Source organism: Coregonus clupeaformis, chromosome 23 (genome assembly GCF_020615455.1).
Source record: "Coregonus clupeaformis isolate EN_2021a chromosome 23, ASM2061545v1, whole genome shotgun sequence".
NCBI classification, from domain to species: domain Eukaryota; kingdom Metazoa; phylum Chordata; class Actinopteri; order Salmoniformes; family Salmonidae; genus Coregonus; species Coregonus clupeaformis.
In genome coordinates, this window is record NC_059214.1 from 10,798,762 (window position 1) to 10,808,846 (window position 10,085).

Here is a 10,085-nt window from a genome sequence, read left to right on the forward strand (position 1 = left end):
TGGCCTAAGTGTTAAGATCCTGATGATGTTTGTTGCAAATGATTCAGGATCTTATGGGTTCCCATTGCATGTCAGGACAATGTCTCCATCTCCCCTCGATGCATAATGTTATACTTACATAAGCCTCACAGTGGTTTGAAGGGATAAAGATTAATGTATTCTTTTCCCATTAATTCCACCGGGCATAGAGAGAGACGGAAAATATCTTCCCATGTATCAGTGGACCCAACTGTTGGAAAACAGAGCAGATTCTATCTATATTCTGTGTCTTAACTCCTACGAGGCAACTCTTTTTATCAGACTACAATACCCTGTAGGTGCCAAGGAGAGTACGAACAACAACAAACGGCAGAATAAAAACTGATGCTCTGTTGTTCAACCCAGGAGATTGTTCCCAGCTTTGTGTTCATAGCTCTATCTCAGGGCCTGACGCAGCCGCATCAATTTCAGCCCAAACATGGTGTGCGCAATAACAAAGTTTGTCCTCTCTTATCCTCCCCTAGTTTTCTAGCGGGCTTCTTAATTGCAACTTGATTTGGTATATGAATAGTGTATTAAGTAGACATTAAAATAGATTGCTAGTGGCAGATTCCTGCAAGAAGCTCCCAGACAAAGTATAACTGATTGCTTTGTAAGTTTTCTCAGTTATTCTTTCCCCCCTCTTCTTCTTTGCCCTCACAATGCCGGCTGTTGAATAATGCACAAGCATTCTCTTTTTAATATTCAGACATTTCAGGGCAATCTTATTAACAAAATCAGTTCTTGACAAGAGCGGAACTTTATTAGAAATGTGTTTATTATTTGTGGGGGAAAACACAACACAGTCAGCTTTGAAATGCAAATCTAATCAGCAACTCCCACTATCGAATTGGATGAGGATTTCACAAACTCGCTTTTGTGAGAAGCTGAGTGTCCCAGTTTATCCCTTTTGTTTTACCAGACCTGCTAATGTACCCCGGGGACTCACTCTCTCACTGCTATTGTATCAAATGTTACATCACCAAATGTCCAACTGGTGACTACATTTTGACGATAAAATGAGATCAAGTCCAATTACCTAACTGTTTAATTCTCTGCTATTGTCTTCCTCTCCTCCATTCTGTTTATTTCCTAAAACCATCATCATTGTCTTCCTGCCTACTCCTCATGTGGACATCATCCCCCTCTCTGCCTGTACCCCCTCTCTCCATTCTTGTCCTCCATCTTCCATCCATTCTTCCCTCTGCTGCCCCCCAGATGTGGCTGAAACCCATCAAAAGGCAGGACATCCCCCAGCGTATGTGCTACCTCTCCCCCGTCTACAAGACCGGCGAACGTCGCGGCACACTCTCCACCACTGGCCACTCCACCAACTACGTAATCACCATGGCGCTCAACTCGGACGTGCCCGCCGAGCACTGGATCAGACGAGGGGTTGCGCTGCTTTGCCAGCTCAATGCATAGACTTCCCTTAGCTCTGTTTTGCACCCACTATTTATCCAGTTTTATGTAAGAAGAGTTATAAAAAGAATGGTCTCTAGCTTGTTTTTCTTTTTCACACAGTGCTTAATGAATGTATTGCTGAGAGTAAGTTGTAATGATATTTGACTTTGAGGGGCTACGGAAGCATACACAAAAGCACAAGTGATGAGGATGAACCCAAAAACTCATAGATGCAATGCCTCTGGACATTGAGCTTTTGCATGTTTCCGTAGCCTTGCGTTACATAATTGAACATCAGCCTTAAAATTGTAAAGTTCGACACAGCTGATTGCACAACAGCTGATTGCACAATGATGAAGTGCCTCAACATTTTGAGCAGTCTGCCAACAATGCATCCCATGACATTTTAACAATAATTCTTGATTTCTATGATGTATCTGTAGTTCTCAAGGAATAACTTTTTATAGACATGACTTTCTTTAATCTCGATTTGAAGCTATACATCATCATTTTTTTATTTCTTATTCTCCAATGACAAATACAAACGCAGATTGTTCATATTCTATCTTGTTCTGAGGGCAGCTCAGGTCATTCCACCAATAGAGTGCCTTTTTGGTAAGGTAATTTGGTTTTAAAAAACTGTTCAACTTCATCAAAAAACATGTTTTCCCATCTCAAGAGTTTAAATTAAGAAACATGACTATTAAAGTAACAGGGTTGAAGTTTTCATTTTAAATCAGCCATAACTCCACTTGTAACAGGGGGGAAGGGAAGCTTGTTGTGTGAAACAGGGACGGGCAATAAAATGCAAGCTTCACATAAAAAATGAAATTGTTGAAACGTTTCTAGTCTATCTATTTAATCAAATGAGGGACAAACATAAATGAATCACTAATCACATGAAATAAGTAATAATCTTTAAAAATGACTTTGTCAACGCATCAAAGTAACTAGGGCTTTACAATGATGGTTAAAGTGAGTTACATCTTCCTAGAAGTCAGAAAAATTAAGAGGGACATGTCAAAATGCTGATTTTTCGCCACTTTAGCAAGTCTTTATTCATATTAAAAATAAGATTGATTGAATTTTCCATGTGGTCTATATTAAAGGGCACTTCATTTAATAAAACAGGCTTTTACAATTCTATACTCAGGTACTCCTGAGTGGCGCAGTGGTCTAAGGCACTGCATCACAGTGCTAACTGTGCCACTAGAGATCCTGGTTCGAATCCAGGCTCTGGGAGACTCATGGACGGCGCACAATTGGCCCAGCGTCGTCCAGGGTAGGGGAGGGAATGGCCGGCAGGGATGTAGCTCAGTTGATAGAGCATGGCGTTTGCAACGCCAGGGTTGTGGGTTTGATTCCCACGGGGGGCCAGTATAAACAAAAAAAAAATATGTATTCACTAACTGTAAGTCGCTCTGGATAAGAGCGTCTGCTAAATGACTAAAATGTAAATGTAAAATGTAAATATTGGTGCACAATTTCTACCTAAAATATCAAAAGGCACTCTTATTTCCAGATGGTCTCTAGTGTTGTAACAGTATTAAATACGGACCTTTTTGTCTTTTCACTCTCACTTGCCATTATAACCTCTTCCCACTGATTGTTGAACTAGGGCCAGGATTCAATCAGATCAGCTTTAACCCACGATTACATGGGTTGGAGCTGTTAAATCCACAAGCGTCTCACTGCATTATACTGTACCTATCGCGGACATTGCCATTGGATGTGAAACCGACGTTAAAGTGCTGCTAACAGTTTAGCTTCCTCCACTGTCCAACTGCCCCATACTGGGCTCAAACCAGTGATCCTCTGATCGCAAACACAGGTGATTTTCCTCCTTGACAACGTACAAATGGTTTGAGCCACCCAAAAGGTACCTCTTGGATGGCTCCATCCCCGAAATTTCAAGCTGGCTGTGGAGTGAGCTTACGGTACGTTCTAAACTCCATTACAGATGCACCGATTTCTTAATCCGGTCCTGGACATGTGCATTCCAATAATGCACTTTGACCTCGACTATGGTACGGCCTGGGGAGAATGACTGCACCACAGACTTTCTAAACAAATCAAATCAAATTTTATTTGTCACATACGTGTGTTTAGCAGATGTTATTGCGGGTGTAGCGAAATGCTTGTGCTTCTAGCTCCGACAGTGCAGTAATATCTAACAAGTAATATCTAACAATTTCACAACATATACCCAATACACACAAAACTAGTAAGGAATGGGATTTAAGAATATATACATATATGAACAAGCAGTTACAGAGCGGCATGGACTAAGATACAGTAGAATATTATAGAATAGAATGCAGTATATACATATGAGATGAGTAATGCAAGATATGTAAACATTATTAAAGTGACTAGTGTTCCATTTCTTAAAGTGGCCAGTGATTTCAATAGGCAGCAGCAGCCTCTAATGTGCTAGTGATGGCAATTTGACAGTCTAATGGCCTTGAGATAGAAGCTGTTTTTCATTCTCTCGGTCCCAGCTTTGATGCACCCGTACTGACCTCGCCTTCTGGATGATAGCGGGATGAACAGGCCGTGGCTCGGGTGGTTAATGTCCTTGATGATCTTTTTGGCCTTCCTGTGACATCGGGTGCTGTAGGTGTCCTGGAGGGCAGGCAGTGTGCACCCGGTGATGCGTTGGGCAGACCGCACCATCCTCTGGAGAGCCCTGCGGTTACGGGCGTTGCAGTTGCCGTACCAGGCGGTGATACAGCCTAACAGGATGCTCTCAATGGTGCATCTGTAAAGGTTTGTGTGGGTCTTAGGGGCCAAGCCTTATTTCTTCATTTTGTTGACGTTGAGGGATAGGTTATTTTCCTGGCACCACTCTGCCAGGGCCCTCACCTCCTCCCTGTAGGCTGTCTCGTCAGTGTTGGTAATCAGGCCTACTACTGTTGTGTCGTCTGCAAACATGATGATTGAGTTGGAGGCGTGCATGGCCACGCAGTCATGGGTGAACAGGGAGTACAGCACGGGGCTGAGCACGCACCCTTGTGGGGCACCTGTGTTGAGGATCAGCGTAGTGGAGGGGTTGTTTCCTACCTTCATCCCCTGGGTGTGGCCTGTCAGGAAGTCCAGGACCCATTTGCACAGGGCAGGGTTCAGACCCAGGGCCCTGAGCTTAATGATGAGTTTGGAGGGTACTATGGTGTTAAAGGCTGAGCTGTAGTCAGTGAACAGCATTCTTACATAGGTATTCCTCTTGTCCAGATGAGATAGGGCAGTGGGCAGTGCGAAGGCAATTGCATCGTCTGTGGATCTATTGAGGAAGTATGCAAATTGAAGTGGGTCTAGGCTGTCAGGTAAGGTGGAGGTGATATGATCTTTAACTAGCCTCTCAAAGCACTTCATGATGACAGAAGTGAGTGCTACAGGGCAATAGTCATTTAGTTCAGTTACCTTGGCTTTCTTGGGTACAGGAACAATGGTGGACATCTTGAAGCAAGTGGGGACAGCAGACTGGGATAGGGAGAGACTGAATTTGTCCGTAAACTCCAGCCAGCTGGTCTGCGCATGCTCTAAGGACGCGGCTAGGGATGCCATCTGGGCCGGCAGCCTTGCTAGGGTTAACACGCTAAAATGTCTTACTCACGTCGGCCATGGAGAACGAGAGCCCACAGTCCTCGGGAGCGGCCCATGTTGGTGGCACTGTGTTATCCTCAAAATGTGTGTCCACAACGTGACTGGTTTTCCCTTTGTAATCCGTGATTGTCTGGAGTCATTGCCACATACGTCTCGTGTCTGAGCAGTTGAATTGTGACTCCACTTTGTTTCTGTACTGACGTTTTGCCTGTTTGATTGCCTTACGGAGGGCATAACTGCACTGTTTGTTTTCTAGGTCAGGTGAACAAAAGGACTTGAGTTCCTGTACGTTATCACAATCACACCATGAGTAGTTCATCATGAAACATACACCACCGCCTTTCTTCCCCGAGAGTTCTTTATTCTTGTCTGCACGTTGTGCTGAGAACCCAGCTGGCTGTATATGGACTGGGACAGTATATCCGGAGAGAGCCATGATTCCGTGAAAAATAGTATGTTACAGTCCCTGATGTCTCTCTTTATTGTCCAGAGACTGAACTTTAGCGAGTAATATACTCGGAAGCGGTGGATGGTATGCACGCCTCCTGAGTCGGACTAGAAGTCCACTCCGAATACCTCTTCTCCGCTGGTGGCGTCTTGGAGCAGCCTGTGGGATAAGCTCAATTGCCTTGGGCGTTTCGAAAACAAAGGATCTAATTCGGGAAAGTCTTATTTCTGCTCAAAATGCTGGTGAGTTACCGCCGCTCTGAAATCCCAAAGTTATTTCCGGCTGAATGTAATAACACAAAAAATATTCTGGTACTAATAATGTAAGAAATAATACACACAAATGTATACAATTCTGCAATGTCGCTTAGGAGCTAGATGCAGAGCTTCCATTTCTGTCGCCGCCATCTTACTAATATCAGAAATGGGCTGCCTGTGTAAATGCAGCCCATGAGACGCCATCTTAACCAACTTAATTTGGCTTCAATGTGCTATTGTGTCTTCACATAGGAATGGATGGTGTCACGTGATCGATGGCTTTGTCCATTCATACACTATATGACCAAAAGGATATGGACACCTGCTCATCGAACATCTCATTCCAAAATCATGGGCATTAATATGTAGTTGGTCCCCCCTTTGCTGCTATAACAGCCTCCACTCTTCTGGGAAGGCTTTCCACTATATGTTGGAACATTGCTGCGGGGACTTGCTTCCATTCTGCCACAAGAGCATTAGTGAGGTCGGGCACTGATGTTGGGTGATTAGGCCTGGCTCACAGTAGGCGTTCCAATTCATCCCAAAGGTGTTCGATGGGGTTGAGGTCAGGGCTCTGTGCAGGCCGGTCAAGTTCTTTCACACCGATCTCGACTAACCATTTCGTATGGACTTTGCTTTGCATATGCATTCGGGCAGGTAGTGTTCTCCTGATATCCGCCAAACCCAGATTTGTCCGTCGGACTGCCAGATGGTGAAGCTTGATTCATCACTCCAGTGAACGCATTTTCACTGCTCCAGAGTCCAATGGGGACATCATTCCAGCCGACGCTTGGCATTGTGCATGGTGATCTTAGGCTTGTGTGCAGCTGCTCAGCCATGGAAACCCATTTCATGAAGCTCCCAAAAAACAGTTATTGTGCTGACGTTGCTTCCAGAGGCAGTTTGGAACTCGGTAGCCGTTGTTGCTCCTAGACATTTCCACTTCACAATATCAGCACTTACAGTTGACCGGGGCAGCTCTAGCAGGGCAGAAATATGACAAACGTACTTGTTGGAAAGGTGGCATCCTATGACGGTGCCACTTTGAAAGTCACTGAGCTCTTCAGTAAGGCAATTTATTTGCCAATGTTTGTCTATGGAGATTGCATGACTGTGTGCTTGATTTTATATACCTGTCAGCAACGGGTGTGGCTGAAATAGCAAAATCCACTAATTTGAAGGTGTGTCCACATATTTTTGCATATATAAACGCAACATGTAAAGTGTTGTTCCCATGTTTCATGAGCTGAATCACCCAAATGTTCCATATGCACAAAAAGCTTATTTCTCTCAAATTTTGTGCACAAATTGTTTACATCCTGTTAGTGAACATTTCTCCTTTGCCAAGATAATCCAGCCACCTGACAGGTGTGGCATATCAAGAAGCTGATTGAACAGCATGATCATTTCACAGGTGCACCTTGTGCTGGGGACAATAAAAGGCCTAAAATGTGCAGTTTTGTCACACAACACAATGCCACAGATGTCTCAAGTTTTGAGGGAGCGTGGCAATTGGCATGCTGACTGCAGGAATGTCCACCAGAGCTATTGCAATATAATTTAATGTTCATTTCTCGACCATAAGCCGCCAGCTTCTTCACCTTTGGGATCGTATGAGACCATCCACCAGGTCAGCTGATGAAACTGTGGGTTTGCACAATCAAAGAATTTCTGCACAAACTGTCAGAAACCGTCTCAGGGAAGCTCATCTGCGCACTCTTCGTCCTCATCAGGGTCTTGACCTGACTGCAGTTCGGCGTCGTAACCGACTTCAGTGGGCAAATGCTTACCTTCGATGGTCACTGGCACGCTGGAGAAGTGTGCTCTTCACAGATGAATCCCGGTTTCAACTGTACTGGGCAGTTGGCAGACAGCGTGTATGGCGCCGTGTGGGCGAGTGGTTTGCTGATGTCAACGTTGTGAACAGTGTGCCTCATGGTGGTGGTGGGGTTATGGTATGGGCAGGCATAAGCTACGGACAACGTACCCAATTGCATTTTATCAATGGCAATTTGAATGCACAGAGATACCGTGACGAGATCCCGAGGCCCATTGGCGTGGCATTCAGCATGATAATGCACAGCCCCATGTTGCAAGGATCTGTACACAATTCCTGGAAGCTGAAAATGTCCCAGTACTTCCATGGCCTGCATACTCACCAGATATGTCACCCATTGAGCAAGTTTGGGATGCTCTGGATCAACGTGTACAACAGTGTGTTCCAGTTCCAGCCAATATCCAGGCTATATATTAATGTTACCGCTAGACTACAGATGGGCTCTGCACTCGTTCTGAACTTCTAATGCGGGTGGGATTTAAAGATGGGTGTGGTTTCGTGACAATGTCCACAAGAGCAGCCGCTCACCAATTTGACAGCTCCAACACAATTACAACTCCGACATCACCTAAACAAAATCAGTGATTATTTACATTTACATTTACGTCATTTAGCAGACGCTCTTATCCAGAGCGACTTACAAATTGGTATTATGCTATGCATTCGTTGGTTATCATGGGTTAATGCTGAATTAATTAAATCTAGCCCCTAAAGTGGATTGGGTTTGAATCACGGCCTAAGTATGTTGGGTAAAGTTGGAAAACAAAAGTCGTATTGGGTATTCTAACTGGCGAACTTGTGTGTCGCAACCTGCTTTTTAGTCCCTCGACCACCCTCCAACCTACCTCCCAGCTAGCCTTTTTTAATTTGACTCACCTGTCGCTGAGCTTTCATCCAACCAATCACATTGGTTCTGCCCTCGAGGTAAATCTGGGATACCTTCAGTAGGACACAACGTTGAGCAATGTTTAATTCAGTGTAAACTGTGCCGTTTTGAACTACCAGTTGAAGAATGTTTGGATTATGATGGCCCAGAGGGCGATTGTGTATGGCGTACTGCAGTGGTTCCCAACTCCGGTCCTCGAGTACCCCCAACAATACAAGTTTCTGTTGTGGCTCCGGACAACCACACCTTATTCTACTAGGTGTTTTTTCTTGGGCTTCAACAAAAATGTGTACTGTTGGGGGTACTCAAGGACCAGAGTTGGGAACCACTGGTGTACTGCAAGGTTTGGGATTTCAAATTGTCATACCCATATTGATCAGGCCACACCCTCCAAACGTGACAAACCATACCTTGAAGACTATTGAAAAACGGTGCACATTTATTTGGGTACAAATCGTGATGCAAAATAGCAAACCATTTAATGAACTGAACGCATCCCTGCCCTTAGAACAAGAAAAAAGAAAGCTACACAAACGAGTTCTAGGTCTTTTGTTTATGATGAAGTAAGACATTTGTACTAATCTCAGTAAGGTATTTATAAGGCATTCTTTAAAATCAAGGGATTTCATTATTTGAAATTCTTGAACAAATTACTGATTGTGGACAAAAATCACCATTGCAAGAAGTAGGGTCACACACACAAGGGGCTCTTTGCAAACTTTTTTTTCCTTTTCTGACAGAGAAAATTGGCGAGGATGACAAATGCAATGACTAGATTTAGATGTCCAGGTTTGTAAACAATGTATACAATTAAAAAACCAAACAAACATGGACCCTAATACTTTTTGAGAGATTTGTTGCTCCTAGTCCAGTAAAAAGATTCAGATATTCCTTGGGGCATGGTAACTTAAATGATGACTAGACACTTGTCTCCCTCTCCATTGCATGAAAAATTTATTGTTGAAAGAATTTAACAACATTATAGTGGGAACCTATTCAGCCTTGAAACAAGTACCTATATCGGTCAGTTTTCAACATGAGAAAATGATTTGGATTAATATTTTACTAGAAGAAAAAAAACGGATCAGAAATTGACTATGAAAAAGTAATTAATTAGAAGTCAACATATTTGATTAGGATGAAAGGACACTTGATGACTGCAACAATAGGAGATCTGCTTATACTGTAGCATCAGTTGCACTGTGCACAACATTCTGATGTCAGTCAATGCTGTACATTGAGGGACTTAAAAAAAAACTAGGAAAGGAAATGACCAATTCAGCAGTCTAAGCAGGCCCCAAAGAATGACTCATCTCTACAGCTGATCTGTATATTTAAAAATAAGTATTTTTCATTGTAATCTTTCTATATAAAAGCAGAGACAATTACATCCAAAACATTTTCAAGTACCATTTCACTCATGCATGATTCGATCTGATCAAGTACATTAGTTTAATGTGATTGACGATGATTTACAGCCAATAAGACAAGACGATGGATGTAACACGGTGACAGGGTAAATAGAGGTTGTACATTTCAATGTGCTACAGCAGGTGAAGCAGCCAGACTGGCTAGCTTAGCACTCGAGCAGCAGACAGCCAATAGAATGTCAGGAGGCGGCGGCAAGCACAG

General features: G+C 43.5%; 1 protein-coding gene across 3 annotated transcripts in view; it reads left to right on the plus strand.

Annotated features, from left to right (window-relative positions):
• The window catches only part of dnah7 (dynein, axonemal, heavy chain 7), a 222,361-nt gene extending 220,108 nt beyond the window's left edge, over nucleotides 1–2,253 (plus strand). For all 3 annotated transcript variants that reach the window (XM_045206528.1, XM_045206529.1, XM_045206530.1), the window contains one exon: nucleotides 1,237–2,253. In XM_045206528.1, coding sequence (XP_045062463.1) covers nucleotides 1,237–1,443 — 207 coding nt within the window. In that variant the 3' untranslated portion in view covers nucleotides 1,444–2,253. The remainder of the gene's footprint in view (nucleotides 1–1,236) is intronic.
• Nucleotides 2,254–10,085: the final 7,832 nt, after the last annotated feature.